The 16,958-nt window shown below is 30.7% G+C and overlaps 1 protein-coding gene across 15 annotated transcripts in view; it reads right to left on the minus strand.

Moving 5' to 3' along the window:
* The window catches only part of LOC122519746 (afadin), a 45,611-nt gene that overhangs the window by 18,147 nt on the left and 10,506 nt on the right, over positions 1-16,958 (minus strand). For 5 of the 15 annotated variants that reach the window (XM_043639467.1, XM_043639458.1, XM_043639427.1 and 2 more), the window contains exons 1-6: positions 11,795-12,162; positions 7,054-7,165; positions 4,372-4,564; positions 3,666-3,947; positions 3,002-3,285; positions 2,277-2,376 (exon numbers count right to left, since the gene is read on the minus strand). In XM_043639467.1, coding sequence (XP_043495402.1) covers positions 2,277-2,376; positions 3,002-3,285; positions 3,666-3,947; positions 4,372-4,564; positions 7,054-7,165; positions 11,795-11,811 — 988 coding nt within the window. In that variant the 5' untranslated portion in view covers positions 11,812-12,162. Of the gene's footprint in view, positions 1-710; positions 730-2,276; positions 2,377-3,001; positions 3,286-3,665; positions 3,948-4,371; positions 4,565-7,053; positions 7,166-11,794; positions 12,165-16,958 lie in introns of those variants that run through there. The other 10 variants (XM_043639539.1, XM_043639530.1, XM_043639521.1 and 7 more) reach the window with 6 other exon arrangements.

Below are 16,958 nucleotides of genomic sequence, written 5' to 3' on the forward strand. Positions count from 1 at the left end.
CCCATCTCCCCACCATAAACCTCCCTCCCACTATTCCACCGTATCGTTCAAACACAGACATCTTCACACACTTACATTTATCCATATAGAAAAAAAATATATATATTATATACAATACATATGAGGGTGCCTATATGCACACACAAATACACTCATACATATTTGTATAGAATATATATATATATATATATATATATATATAAATTTAATACATATCCTACAATAGAGATAAGGGTACCTATTATGCATACACATTAACTTATACACTTGTACGTATCCATGTAAAAAATACATATATATATATATAAAACTGTTCATATATACAATACACATAAGAGTATCTATGCATCAATTTATATACTCAAATGTATTTTATATGTATTCATATAAAAAAAAAATATATATATATATATATATACATATATACGTATATACATGTACAAACAGATATTACTCATCATATCTAAAAAATATTATACTTACATGTATACAATACAAATGTATAAGTACATTAATACTTACATGCATACATTAATAACACGATAATATACATACATGCGAATTCATTTAAATGTGTATACAATATAGGTATATAGATTTCATTAATATTATACATATACGCGTATTTAAAATAATATATCCATAGACAGACAGTTCGTTCACATTATACGAATACGTTCATATACATTATTATCATACATATTACATACACATAAATAGGTAGATATATACATATGTATGTATATGTATTGTATCCAAACAATATAGGTATAAGCTTCTTCTTCTTCTTCTTCTTCTTCTTCTTCTTTCGACGAGCCATCCAATCCTACCGGCGCCTCCCTCTTTCGATCACAGTCCCTCACTCCTTTCCTCGTTATGCTTCCTTGCTCATGGACTCGTTCTCTGTTTCTCTCTTTCTCTTTCTCTTTCTCTCTCTCTATCTCTATCTCTTCTCTGTCTTTTTCAAGCCCTTCGTCCTTTACCAAGTGCGCGAGCGTTACTTCGTTTCAAGACACGAAGATAAAAGTGTTAGTCATGGTAATAATACTTGCAATGTAATACTTCTATGTGTATATCTATATGTACACACATATATGTATCTGTATGTACGTATACATTGTACATAGTGTGCATTCACCCTCAAGCAAGCGACACGGGACCCGACCTATCCCCGCTCTCTGACTTTTGACCTTCGTTTTCTCTCTCTCTCTCTCTCTCTCTCTCTCTCTCTCTCTATTTCTCTTTATCTATCTTTTTATCTTTCTCTCTCTCTTTCTATCTCTTTTCATTTTTCATTTTGTGTTATCTCGAAACCGGCTGATTGGATTTTGTTATTACCCCAGAGAAAGAGAGAGAGAGAATTACCTTTTTCTCTTTTTCTTCCTTTCTTTCAATTTTTATGATACTTTCCACTTTTTCCCCCCAATTTCAAACTTCAATACGATTTTAAAGGCTACGACAAGAGAAAAGTCTTGAAGTAACGTTTTACGAGCGTCTGGATCGCTGGAAATAGATTTTCGCAGGCGTCTTGAGTAAAGGATAAGGGAATCTTAATGCAGCAACTACTGTGCTGTTCCTGCTACTTCTAACTGCTGCTGTTACTTCCCGTTCGTTATTCGTGCGAAAGAATGAAAATTCCTCTTCTTTTTATTCTTATTCTTCCTCCTTTACTTACTTCTCAATTAAGAACATGATAACTAATACACTTTGAAACATGTTATAAATATGATACGCACGCGCGCGCGCGTTTACGTGATATAATATACACCACGCCAATCTTGATAGTTCAAATCTTTCGACTTGTAAACGTATCGAATTGGAATAACAAACATAATATATTGATTAATAAATTTTCAATTAAAACAGATAATAATATATGTTTGACCGATACAAATACATATGTCATAAGTAATTAAAAGCTATGCTATTTAATGAGATCCGATTAACGCAAAGTGCATTAGACCATAAAAATATTTTCAATTTAAAATATCGTTTACTTAATAACTGGAACGCGAGTACTCGGAAAATATTCTTTTTCATGGAACTTAATGAAAAATCTGATTAGAGTACTCATTTTTGTATTACTTTTTTCTTTTTTTTCTTTTGTTTCTTTTTTCATAGTATCATTATGCTATACCTATACTCATTCTCTTTACTTAATTATAAATAAAAGCGATTGAAAATGTGATAACAAGTTAAATGGGTCTATCCTGAATAGAAAGTAGTAATATTTCCTTTTATTTCTACATTGTTGTGTATATATTTGATGAACTTACCACGTGTGGAAGGGTGATTCATGAGAATAGCCAACGGGCACTCGTCGTCGTCCAGTATATACTCTTGATGAGTACTACCGTTTGTATTGTCGTTGTTCACCTACATTACAACAGAAAATCAGATAATCCAATTAGCGTCGTTGAAAGCTTTTTACATATACTTCATATAGTATGTATAATAAATATGATGAAAATAATTTCCTACTAGAACAACCCAAGTTCGATTTTCATTATTTGTGTCAACTTCTACACGCGACACAAAACACGTAACGTATGTATATTACGGACTATAATTAGCATGATCTACTTTAAATGAAAATATCACAATATTATTGAATTAGAAAGTTATCGAATTGGATTTTCAATTAGTTTTACCAGAAACATACTAAAAATATCAAGTTTGTACAGTGAGATATCATTTGTCATATTGCTAGGATGAAGACATTATGATTGTGTCATTCTATTCTTGGTAAAACCTCATACCAAGTTCATATAAAAATATTCAAATACTGTAGCTTCATAAATCATGCTGGTTGACGGCTATGTTAGATCTTTAATAATAAATAATAACGGTGAATCGGATAGATAAATGGTCCGCGATAAAATATTGATCGATTTAAAGTATTACTGAGATAATATATGCTTTTAGAAAGTATAAAAAATTTTCTAAAATAAAAAGAGTATATAAAAATTGTCTTATCTTCGATAATAAATAAAAAGCTTACTTGTACGAGACAATATTGTTGAGGGTCGACTTTATCTAAACCATATTTAGATAACATTTCTCTTACAACCTGTGCTGCGGAATCTCTAACGCTCAATAATAAAGTTTTATAAGGTACATCCTTGCAAAGTGCTTCTCCGTAGATCTTTAAAGTACCGCCCGTATCTGGGCCACCATCTTTGCTACGAAATTGTTGCAATTTTCTTTCAAGCTTTTGTTGCCTACGACGTCTCATAACGGCTTCCGGATTGGATATACTTCTTGTAAAACTCGTTTCGGGAAGTTCTAAGCAACCAATAATAGAAAACATATTTTAATAATAATATTTAAAAATATAAGATCTGTTTGTCTTTTTGTTTTTATGTCACAATATGAGCAAATTTTGTTCAAATGGTAAAGTTGAGATTTACAATGATATGACAAAAATCCAACAGAGAATATATAGGATTATCTCTTTTATCGGTGCAGCAGAGCATGCTAGTGTTATCAGCGCTCTGACATGTTTGGAACAAACGTATCGGGTAAAACAGAACACATCAACATCGTAGTTGACTGCAAATCGATAAAAGTGACAAATATTCTATAATAATTCGATTAAATATATATCTATCATTTAATTTATATCTTGTTTTTTTAACTTTTAAATGTTTGCTTTTTGTCCTAACCAGTATAAAGTTTTTCAGCGACGCCATTCTGATCAACCGGTACAGCATTTTCATCCTGTTCTAAACTTTTCAAACGTCCAAGCTTCTCTTGTTTCCTCATTTGTTTCTTTTCTCTCTTACTCAGCTTTCTACGAAAGCTAGAACCTTCCGAGGAGAAACCAACACCTTGAGCATTCGTTTTATCGTCGATCCTTCTCAACAAGAAACGTCCTTCTCGATCGTCTACGTGCCAATTTAATTGAACCAACAATGGTTTCTCTTCCAATCCCAATTTCCGTTCGTCTGCAATTACAATAAAGTATTGGTTAAAACAATATAATGTTTTCATCTCCTAATCTATAATTAGATATATATTTATAATAAAAACAAAAATAATAAAAAATAATACGCTAATATATATTTATAAATATAATATTTTTATTATATATATTTAATTAATATCCATATTGTATACATAAAGATATATATGACGTATTAATATTATTTTGTGATTATTATTGTTGTGGCTACTGTTATATTATTTTTTATTTTATATAATAAACGTAAGGTATACGTGAGTGGGTTAAAAAGTTTAGAGTTTAACATAGAAGCAATTTATTGTCAGTCAAATGAACTTTTATTACAAATAAAAAGTCTTTCGTTGAGACTCAAACTTTTCGGCCCATCCTCGTATGCACATAAATCATAGATAAAGCAGAAAATTTACCTCCGTTTTCATGAATTTCGTAAAGAGCGTATTCCGGTACCGACAACATTCTCATATCTGGACGGAATTTTTCTATGAGAGTTTCGATCACTGCACGACTGGTTGCATCGGATGCGACTCTGATGCATTTCGTAGCCACCTTTTGACCGCTGTCTTGAAAATAGAATCTCATAACCCCGTGAAACTCCAAATCCTGAAAAAATAATATTATTTCATCTTATATAAACATAAACATATAGTCACAAACATAAATAAAGAAAACTCGAAATGAGTTCCTCTTATCATTTAATATGTATATACATATTACATATCTGTATCACGTGACTAAAATGACATCATCTTATTGTATGAATTCGTGATAATAGTCTAGACTGAATGCGTCATCGTCGAGTCATCATTTTTTGTTTTTTTATATCTATTCACCATTAAGATGATAATAATTTAAAAAGATCTTAGCATAAAATTTAGATTATAAACTTTAAGTAAACGCATTTGATTTTTCTATGTCTATAAAAAAAATGGCTACGAAAATCGAATAATAATAAAAATTTAATTAACGTAATCCCGAGAAGTTAATTACGAGGGTAGTTAGATAAAATTTTAACATCGACAAAAAACTTTTATTCTTTTTTTTTAAATATAAGTGCAAAATCTTGACTGCGTCAGGCTCTAAACTCTTAAACTCACCCATGTATCTATCATGTCGATCTAATTCATAATTGTTTCTTTGATTCATTGTTTGATTAAATGTTTTAGATATTAATTTGCATATCGTGGATCGAAATTGAACGTTCTCGTTAGATTTAATACGTCGTAAAAGTATGTATACAATATAAATAGACGTGTGTACACTTATACGACTTGTATCTGACATTTGATAAGGTTTCACGTGTTTCTATACATTGAGTAGGCGTCACTGAGCCTATTAAACACGAAAGTCGTATAATCGAGTGCTCGAAATCGACAAAGAAAAAGTGAAGAAATGATTAACAAGGGGGGACACCGATTATTTTTTAATTCTAAACAGTTATAAAAGTCCATCAAGACAATACACTGTGCAAGCAGTAAGACCCAATATTTAACCGTTTAAAAAAAAATGAGAGGAATAGTTCAACATGCATTCTTATATAATAGTTCGTTTCATGTTAGATGAAAAAATAAATTTTATTTTCAATTGGATTAAAAAAAAAAGAGAAATTATAGAAAAAATATACATAGAGAGGGGGCTAAAAGATTTTGAGCCTAATAAACGACGATGTATAGAAAATTTTTGAATCGCACGCGAGGAGGGCTGAAAAGTTTTGAACCTAATACGGTGAGGAAAACTATAAAGCTCAAAACTTTTCAACCCACTTTCTTGTGTTAAGCCTTGAAACTTCTTCTTTCGTTTTTTTTTTCTTTTTGAGAACAGTTTAATATTGGTTCTTACTGCTTGCACAGTCTATAGTCCTAAAAAAAATGAATGAAAAAATGATGAAAAAATCGGTATCCAATTAACTTAATTCTCTCCTTTTAAGATAGATATAAGAACCATTGAAAAGTAAAATCTTCAAAGATTGAATCAAATATACTAAATGATTATGATTATTTCTTAAATCATAACTACTCTCATTATCTTGAACTTTGATATAGAGACAGTAGGTGTAAAGGTGTAAAAATGTCATATAAGTTTTAGCTAGAAAGGAATTTACGTTTTTCGTGTCTCGATTAATCCTAGAATTAGATAGTGGAAAGGAGAGAAAGCTCGGAATTAAAGCTCGCGTGAGGTTTCCTCATAAAACAACTACTTGGTCGCATTATTATCGTAAAATCTACTAAAATTGCAATCATGCTTTTTTTTCTTATGTTTGAAATTTATCTAATCCGAGTGAAATTACTATAAGATTTCTAACAGCTCTATGATCTAAAAAATAACGTATAATAATATTTTTATATTATTACTCCAATCAGGCTTATATATGAGGGCAGATTTATTAAATGCAATAATTGTCATTAAAAAAAAAAAAACAATATTTTTAAATATAAATTAATAATTATTCATTTTTGCACTACTCACAATTAGGATTATGGTTAAAACTATAAGATATTTTATTTTTAAATACAAATTTTTTCTATTTTTACTATTTTTATGACAATTAATATTAGGTTTACGAGCGTGGTCTATGAAATGTTATTGAAATTACTGGTCAACTTAACAAGAATATTTTTCGATAAAGAAAAATGTAGAAAACAAATAAACCTATTTGTACATATACTTTTAAGTTTCTAGTAGCCGAAAATGAGAGAACTCTTTTTTGAGAAAGTTAATGCCGCGTGACTTGATTTCCGGTAAAAAGTACTTAAATTAAAGACATTCTCGAAAGATATATCGTAAAAGGATCTATGATTTTATGCGGATGGGCGTGATCAAGTTTTCAATCGAAATTGTTAAAATGAAACGAGTTAACAAGTTAACAATAGGTGAAGTTTCATCAAATTGTGTAATTATAATAAAAAATCAAACTAAATAGAAAGAAAAGTAAATCATTTCATCATATAAAACGTTTGTAACGTTTATTCAGAACTCAAAATTTGTACACATTGATTTATTGTTAAAATAGATTAAACAATATATATTTGTGTGTGCGTTTTATGTGTTTAAATTAATAAATAAATTATTAAAATATTTTGTATAAATCTTACTTCATTGGGCTCGGAGAGTTCGAAAAGATCCAAACGATTTGCGTTCCATTGTTGTATGACCCCACGAAGGGCTTCCCTTTCAGCCCTTTTGTTCGCAATTTCCGTGGCCATTCTATGGACAAAGAAAATAATCCAAAAATTACATATACGTATTAACATTTATATTAACATATATATTCATATAAAAAAATAATAATAAATAATCAATAAAAATAAATAAACATATTTACATTACAAATTATAATATATTTTAAGGATATTATAAAAATAGTATAAACAATTGCATATATAAGAGATAATAAATAAAAACATATATATGTAAATAATTATGGATATATATATGTATTTATATCTTTAATATAACAAATTTTATAATAACATATAATTATATATCATTATTAAGGTATTTATTTATATATTTATTAAATAAATCTAAAATTTAAATTTATATACACAGATATATCGAATATGTACAATTGTATATTTATTTATCGAGAAAGTCTCATATTTGAGTGATGAACTTTCAAATAGAATCCATTAACAATGTTCGCAGTGAGAGAAAGATTTCTAATAAATCATAAACGCGTAGGATGCGTGTAGGAATGTTTTCGAAGAGGCAAATAACGTATTCAAAGTACGCGCTTATACTAAGCGTGCGTTGGTTGGTCGGTTGGTATACGCGAGAACTCGCGTAACACGACAGGGAACGATCGGATGACTGTTTGTTCATAGTTGAAGAGGAAAGAACTCGAGAAGCTCAGGTATGTACTATGTCCCTCCAATATATCCTGGCATTTCCTGCAGATTTTTACCTGACGCAGGTGCGTGCAACACGATCGACGAACCGTGATCGATACAACGCATAGAGGGTTAGTCAGGCTCATTAAAAATCATTCGTTTCAAACACCGTGAGAAACATTTTTTTTCTTACGTATTCTAATTTGAAATTAATAAAGTCATTATTAATGTCCTTGTGAACAAAATGTTTAGAAATATCAATAGAATCTATCTGATTTTTAATTTGATTCAAAATTTGAATTATTTTATTATAATTAAATTTCCAAACGAGAAGTAACATTATTTGTATTAAATTTCAAACAGTAATAGTATATAAAATAAAAAAAGATATTATATATATAGTTATAGAAAGTATATATATATATGTATATATATATATATATATATATATATATATATATATATATATATATATACTTTCTATATTATATATATGTATATATATATATACTTTCTATAACTATATTACAATCCTGACTTTCGTGTAATTATTTTACAAAAAAAAAAAAAAAAAAAATCAGTTCAATCAATAATTAATGTCGGATATTACACATCAACCAAACCAATAAATACCAAGACTAATGCCATTAATTCTAACACGAAGAAATAGATAAATGATTTTGTTTAACGATACACGAAAAGATAATAATGGAGGTTCGCGATTCGTGCCATTTTTTGAATTAGCCGAGCGTGAAAATGCTCGTATAAAGGTAGAAAATAAAAATATAAAGATCTTTTGAGATGAGTTAGAGTGGTATAAAAATTGAAGAGAGCATCGTTCCCCGGTTATTTTCTCTTCGAAGAAAGTCTAAGGAGGAGCTCGATGAACGAACGTTTCGCTCGACAAAGCTGACCGTTTTGCCGCGTAAGCGATGCGGCAAGTGTCGTTCACAGGTACCGCTAACAGCAAAGTGCATGGTAATGCATGTTTCGAACGCGGAAACAGAATTTTCCGTGACTAGACAATTACTATCATTTTTACTTTACTACCTTAACAATAATATATCAGGAAAAAAAAATAAATTATAAATAAGAGAAAAGAAAAAAATATTATATATATAACATATAATATATTTTATTATATTATAATTCCTACCTCTAACATAAAACAAAAAAAAAAGAAAAGAAAATTATTAAAATTATTGAGTTGTTCGAGAAGTAATATCGTTTATCGCACAGGAATCATTTGACATTCTAGCAACGGACACTTCAAACACGATAGGAAATTTAATTTGTTTAAATTTGACAATACACGATTATTTGAAAAACCTTAGATTTTTGAATATGAAAATATTTTTTATTTCCCATTGAAACCAACGAAATTACTATCAGAACAACCTAATGCAATAATTTAACAAACAAAATAATATATTATATAATTAAGACAACGTGAATCATAAATACATGAAAATTGTATATGTATGATATGTATTATGTTATCGTATATCATATTAATGATTTACGATACGACATATGGAAACAAACGATTAGCATGAACGTTAACAGAAACACGAGATACACGTACGTATTTCTAGGTACATGTATAATCGTAGAACACGTGCTATCATCATATATACATATATATATTACGAACTATCAGCTGATCGAAAAACGTGTCTCTCAGCAGAGAAACGACGTAGTATAACACAAAAAAGGGTGACGACTTTCGGTCTGTGTATCGTTTGCTACGAATCAGCTGTTGAAAAATAAAATAAAAAAGAAGTAGAAGAAGAAGAAGAAAAATTAGAAGAGGAAACGACAAGTGAAAGAATATGGTTCTTGCTTGCCCTTTAAATCGTCTTACTTGTCTGTCATTCGTCGGAATTGGAGCGAGCAAGTCGTACTAACTAATACATTTACAATAAATATCTATATATCTATATGTTTGTGTTGTACACCCACGTTGATGAATGCATTGGTAAAACTCGGATATACACCGAGTAGTGCGAATATCCGGCTAACAATAACTTTCTAAATTTGAGAAACAGGAAGGAGACAATGTTGCTTGCTTGCTTGCTTGCTTGCTTGCTTGCTTGCTTGCTTTAGAGGCCTCCTTTTTAAATTCGAGATTAACAAAAATTTATCGATTTTTAAGATATGTGCCGTTTATTATGCTTTACTTTTTATATTTTCAACAGTGGGTTGAAAAGTTTTGAGCCTCAATAAAATAGACTATTTTTTAAAAATAAAAGTGGCTTTGATCGAAAAAAAGAAATTGTTTTTATTATATATTAGACTGTAAAGTTTTCAAACCACCCATGTAAAATAAGTGTTTTTAATAATTTTGCTTAACATCTATAAATAATATTAATTTATATGATTTAATAAATAATACGACAATGTATATAATTTTATTTATTTTCTCTGTTTTTTGTTTTAAGCAGTTAGTCGATTTATTCGTGTCGGAAATTGTAATAATAATAGGCTCGATCGTAAAATTTGTAAAATTATAATTTTAACATTATTTTATTTTATATTACGATTATTAATATTATAAAATGGATTATAAAATAAATTTGTTTAACTTATTGTTAGTACACTGTCATAATTATTTGAACGTATATTTTATTTTGAACTAATTCTCATTATTTTGATATAAATTTATTTATAGGATATCATAATAAGATACATATACCTTATTGATAAATATGAGCTAATAAGAAATACAATTTCAACAAGAAAGATAAAGGAATGTTTGTGAAGTTGTACAACAGGAGAGCACATCAACCTTTTGAAGGTATGCAGGGAAGAATTCAAACAATCTAGTATTATAACCCGGTTAAAGACCCTTGCTTAGGAATTTCACTAGATATTGGAAATTTCTCGAACAATGAACTGGATAATTGGCTAATACGAAAGAAAGTATTGGATGTTGTTTATCAGTAAAAAAACAAAACTAAACAAAACAAGATTATTTATTGCAATATACGAGAGTGGGTTAAAAAGTTTTGTTTCAACAAAAAAACTTTTTTTAAATAAAAACTGATATGAATTCGACCAAAAAAGATTGCTTTTATATTGTACAATAAATACAATTAGTCACAGAAGTATTCGTACACGCCTCCATTGTAAATTTTTAAATGATCTAATAGATATAAGAATGAATTTAATAATTGATTGATCAATCTTGAAAAATGTTTTTAGGAAATTAATTTTTCGGGAATTCACTCATCGATTTTGATCGATAGAAAATATTGTTTCATGAATCTAAAAATAATCGGTAAACGAAACATTCCGAAATACACGTGATTTTAATACAAAAGTTAAATTAATTTATATAAATAATACGAATTCTTTTAAATATTGAAAAAAAGAAAAAGAAGATATTATTTTAGACAATGATCATCATTCGATTTAATCGTCTAATGAAACTAACCTACTCTCTCGATTCGTGTCAACGATCGGAAAGCTTGGAGAATAAACAATCGTCATTGATAGGACGCACGTGTCCAACTCGTGCCAATTCTAAAGAAGAAAACTAGCCGACACACGTGTGTGTCCTGAAAACATTATTCTAAGGTGCTGTACTTGTATTATACTAAATAAGTCTGATATCTCGTTCGAGTTACATACATTTCCGATACAGAATTCTGTGTTTAAGAATTTCAAATTTTTAAATAAAATTATCTGACGATAAATTATATATATGGAAAAAATAGTGAACACGACAATTTATTTTTATATTTAATTCTGTTCTAATTATTTAAACTTAAAAAGAAAAAAATATAAAAAAATTATTTTCGATACGATAGTAATTTCGAAAAGATTAGGCATAAAAAATATGATTATCTAACGAGAAAACGAGCATCGTTTCAAGTGATGCTTGAATTTAAAAAAACAAAAAAAAAGAAAAGAAACAAATAGTAATTACATTAAATGATTTTTCTTAATTTTTTTATTTTTATTTTAAATATTTTTTTTGTTAAGAGTTTTATATACTCACTCTTCCGGTACCGTCATTTTGTGAATGTTCCTGAGAAGAACGTGCCGAAATAACTTGGAACCTGCCGTTGTAACAGCGTACAGATTCGATGAAAAGAAAAGCTTTCTTCTCCTTGCACCTTGGCATCCGAGGTTAAGAGAAGATCTTCGAAGGAAATCTCCCGCGCTCGCTCGAAACGTGCGAGCCGGTTTCGCCGGTCACGAACGAATTCTTTCTCAACAACCTTCTCGATCCACTATTTTACTTATTCACTGACTCTAAACTCTCTCCAGACAATTTATTATTCCAAATAAATTTCTATAGTTATTCGTTCTTCGATTCCATGGACGAACGACACGACACGTATTATATCTTCGGAGATGAAAACATTTTTTTTCTCTTTTCTTTCTTTCTTTCTTTCTTTTAATCTCAATCCAACAAAATTCAATTTTCAATCGAAAGAGAAAACAAACATGATATATAAAAATCGATATATTCATGTTTTACAAACGTAACGAGAAAAAATAAAGGAACAAACTAAACAACAAAACAAAATGTGAGATAACTAAAAGGAAAGAAAGATAAATTCCTTGGAATAACTCGAGGAACGCCACACCCTTCGTAAACGACGCTCCAACTCTAAGAGACCGTTACACGGCAAAGCGTCCAAAGCCACTGACAAAAGGACGAGCCCTACTCCTGTCGGGCCCATCGAAACAAAAATGGTGGGGGAAGAAGAGTGAGTCTACCACCGCTGCCATCACTACCACTACCACCACCACCGCCATCACTACACTACTACTACTACTACTATCGCAAACCCAACATTGAATCACCACCAATAATAATACTACTACAACCTGACTACTAGAAAGAGTTCTGTACATTCACACGGCCCCACTTTGATACCTTCAAACCCAGCAGCTCACTCGGTTCGCTTCCGTTCCATTCCGTTCCATTCGTTTTATTTCATTCCGTTCCGTTCCGTTCCGTTCCGTTCCGTAAGTTAGTGAAGCTACCTGTTTCTCTTTTTCACTAACGTTCTTCCTTCCTTCCGTAGATCCAACACGACGCTACTTTAAATCTTTGTACATAGATGCATGTATCGTTCTCGCTCTCTCCCACATAAAGAAAGAAGACGGGAGAGAAAGAAAAAGAGAAAAAGAAAGAGAGAGAGAGAGAGAGAGAAAGAGATGAGTATATCTTCAAGTCCTTACTCTTCTTTCCATTTCACCGGTATATATACGCGAAACTGATACGCACAGGGCCTTAAGCGGTCGCCATCGACGTAGTTGGGTATTGGACGCGCTGGAATGCAAGTGGAGGGGGGGGACTCTCAGAGAGACAGGAACGACTTCAGACTCGCCGTAGCACGCGGTGGTCGAGTAGTAAAACGGATAAGCGAGTAGACACTGACTAACACACACACACACACACCTACATACCAACGGTCCTCCAGAAAGTGTTACGCGTATATGCGTATGTGTATAATAGGTGTGTAATAATAGATATTAAGTTTGGTGAGAAATCAGCACTTATTATCGATCTTCCTTCAATCCAAAATGTACTGTCTCTCTTTTACTTCTATGCTCTAATGGTAAGACTTGTTTTGGGTTGTACATATTGTATATAGTCTAAAGTAGAGAAAGTACACATGCGGGATACTTATGATCGAATTCCGGTATCCCCTATGTAACGAAACAGAGGACAGGTTTTTCCAGGAGAGAAGAGAGAGAATACTCTCTTATATATTTTTACTTACTTACATTAGTCACGAAACTCGTTTTAGATTAGTAAACCGTTTCTTAATACATAGATGTTTTTTTATATAAAAATGTATATGTGTGTTGGGTATTATGTATCGGAACGTATATATTATCACAGAAAACGCGTTAGGACGTAATCGTTGAAGTTCGATCGAGTTAATCCGAAATTTTTTTGCAATGCACCATATCATTCTCTCATTTCTCTTTTATCATATTTTTATTTTTTGTCTTTTTCTTGTTGTTGTTTAATTTAATTACTCGCATCTTCCCGACGCGCCCACAGCTTCCTGCTGTTAATATACCCGTTTGTGGAAAAAATGCGAGGTAGAGTGGATCGTGGTAATATTCAGCAGGGTGACTCAACTGTGAGGTATGCGTCTCCAAACTGTAATCAAGCGCTGTTTTATGGCCGTCAGAGAAGGAGAGAAAGAGAGAGCGAAAGAGAAAGATACAAAGACTCATACTTTGTATATGACCGGTTAGAACGTTATTATACATATCAATATGTGTATGTATAAATGCTCGGCCACCTTTAGATGTTTCCCATGATATGAATAAATAGATAATCAAAGTTAACGTCGAACTTATATATATAGGGTGTTTTAAAATATTATCGACACAACTTCAGGGGTGATTTCAATATTCGAAAATAAAAAAAAAAGTTCATATAATCACCTATTCTGTCTTCCAGTAATTCGTATAGCTTTACTGACTATTACACCACTAAACAATGCTGAGGAACTACGTCACCGTCTTCAAGAAAATTGTCAACAAATTCAAACAACACCTGATATTTTTAAACGAGTTATAAGATCTATGATAAGACGTTTGGAAACCTGCATTGAAGTCAAACGTGACCAACTTTGAATAATTTCCATGAAAATCATGTAAAACACTTATAATACGAAAACAACTATAGGTCAGAAACAATGTAATATCGGACAAATGATATTGCACTTTTAATTTTTATTATAGCTTACTGAAACCCTCTCCTGAAGTAATGTCCACATATTTTGAAACACCCTATATATATATAGGGTGTTTATAATATATAGTACGAATAAGACACATACATATAATATATATATATATCATTATATATATCTTATTCGTACCACATGGCCTCTTACTTGGTTTTGTAACACAGAACCGAACCTCAATGAGTAGTAGCGTGCAGAATCGAGTTTCCTTTGCCCTCCCACCCCTCTCTCCGTACTCTTCCTCATACTCACCCCTACCTTTCCATCTCTTTTTCTCTTTCACTTTGGCTCTCTTGACCATTGCGAACGAAATGAACGCCAGTGAAGAAGAGACGTCGGTCCTCGATTTTGTGAATAGCCTCTTTTCTTCTTCTTCTTTCTTTGATGTTATGTACTATGCTATGGTGGATCTGCTTTATGTTGGATTCTTGGAAAACCAAAAACAGAAACGGAAATGCAGAAGAAGACGTTCCATGGGACTTGTCAATAATGACCTTTGGTAAAGGAATAAATATTTTTCAACTTTCTATAGTTCAAATTATTAATGAACACGTTGACGCGTTTCGTTCTAGATACATAAATTTTGGAATAAAGCTATTTTTCTTTTTATTATATATAAAAAAAATTAATAGTTAGACACAAGATATACTATGAAACGCATCGATGTTTGATGTATCTACTATTGATAATAATTTTTATGTATTTACCATTCGAATCACCAATGGTGTCTTTGATACATTTTTTCATAGACGGAAAATTTCGTTATTTGATCAAAAATAGTTATAGTTAGATACTATAAATAAATACGAAAAAAAGTTAAATACTATACATAAATGTCTGTTATGGGACCTATGCTGTAATAATATTTGCCTGTAATTAATATTTTTTATGTATCTACAATTGGAATCATCAAAGATTTCATTGACACATTTCATAATAGACACGTACTTTTAAAAAATGTCGTTTTTTCGTTTATAAATAGTAATAGTAAAATGGAATGTATTATTTTTTCGGCTACTCATCGAATTCTTTGTAAGAGAAGGAACGAAAGAAGCAAACCAGTTATTTATCTTACAACTTACAACAGATCACTTTTGGTACTCGAGAGAGTCAGGCAGATAAAGTTGCTCCGCACCTCTGGTCTCACGCTCTAATCATTGAGAGGCACTTTAACTTTTCTCTTTCTTTCTTTTTCTCTCTTTTCATAAGAAGTTCATAAAGCGTCAATTCAAATGTAAAAGTGCCAGAACTAATAACAACCTTAGGGATTCATATTTACATTATCTGAAGAAAAATATCTACCTATCTCGCGTGTTATCTTTACATTTATGTTAGTTGCAAGTTACGTGTATAATAATGCATAATATGATACGCACACGCATAGATACATAAATACAATCTATGTACTTATAAATGAAATGACTAAAAAACAAGCATATATTTATGCGGGTCGTTGTTTCTCGAATGAATAAAAACGGATTTGCTGGGCTTCTTCTAGCTAATTATCTCAACTCTCACTGTCATCGATAACATATATATAGATATGTACATATATACTTGCAATTAAACAAACTGTTTGGAAAAATAAACCGTTGTGCATGGCTACGTCGGACGTTCTATTTGATGACGTCATTTATTCCCATTAGAGATACTCAGAGATAGGAAAAAAACAAAACTATATACAATTCCTATAAGAAAAAAAGAGACAGAAAAAATATACCATGGCACGAGACCTCGAGAGGACCGTACCGTTCTCAATCCGTAAGGCTTCTTCGTAACTTCATTATACATACGTAGTTATATACGTAAACCTATGCGTCTCGCCATTGTTATTTTTCAGGTTATTTAAACAACAAAATAATTAAAGAAAAAAATTTTTAACAATATGACAAATATATTCCAATAAAGTAAAACAAAAATATTTTGCGAATAAATCATTAAAATTAAAAAAAAAAAAATAAAAAGATATGGACAAAATATACGCACAGAGCAACGTATGCTAATTGTCGCATAACAACGTGAAAAATATCTGACAAGTTAAATTTGTTAAATTCGAACAAAAAAGCTTTTGATTTTAAATATAAAAAGAATATCTTTTATTTACCATTGTATAAAAACGAAATTAAATTTTTGAACAACCTAATATATAAAGAAAAATAAATGTGATTACCAAATGAAATCAATCAAATGATTGTAAACGAACGTATGATTATTTGACTAGTGTCTGACTGTTCTAGTAAATTTTTTTTAATCTATAGTATTTGAAGTAGGTGGTACGTCATAAATAGGTCTAATCCGTCTAATTCACGTGATAGGTTGGTACGATTAGAGGAACCTTAACCCAACGATTTCTCAGAGTCCCACTATTATGCTTTCAGATATCGGCACCGTACCAAGCACCATACTATTGCCCACCGCACATGCAGACTCTCGACAATG

The sequence above is a fragment of the Polistes fuscatus genome, unplaced genomic scaffold, assembly GCF_010416935.1.
Source record: "Polistes fuscatus isolate 324 unplaced genomic scaffold, CU_Pfus_HIC Scaffold1, whole genome shotgun sequence".
NCBI lineage: Eukaryota > Metazoa > Arthropoda > Insecta > Hymenoptera > Vespidae > Polistes > Polistes fuscatus.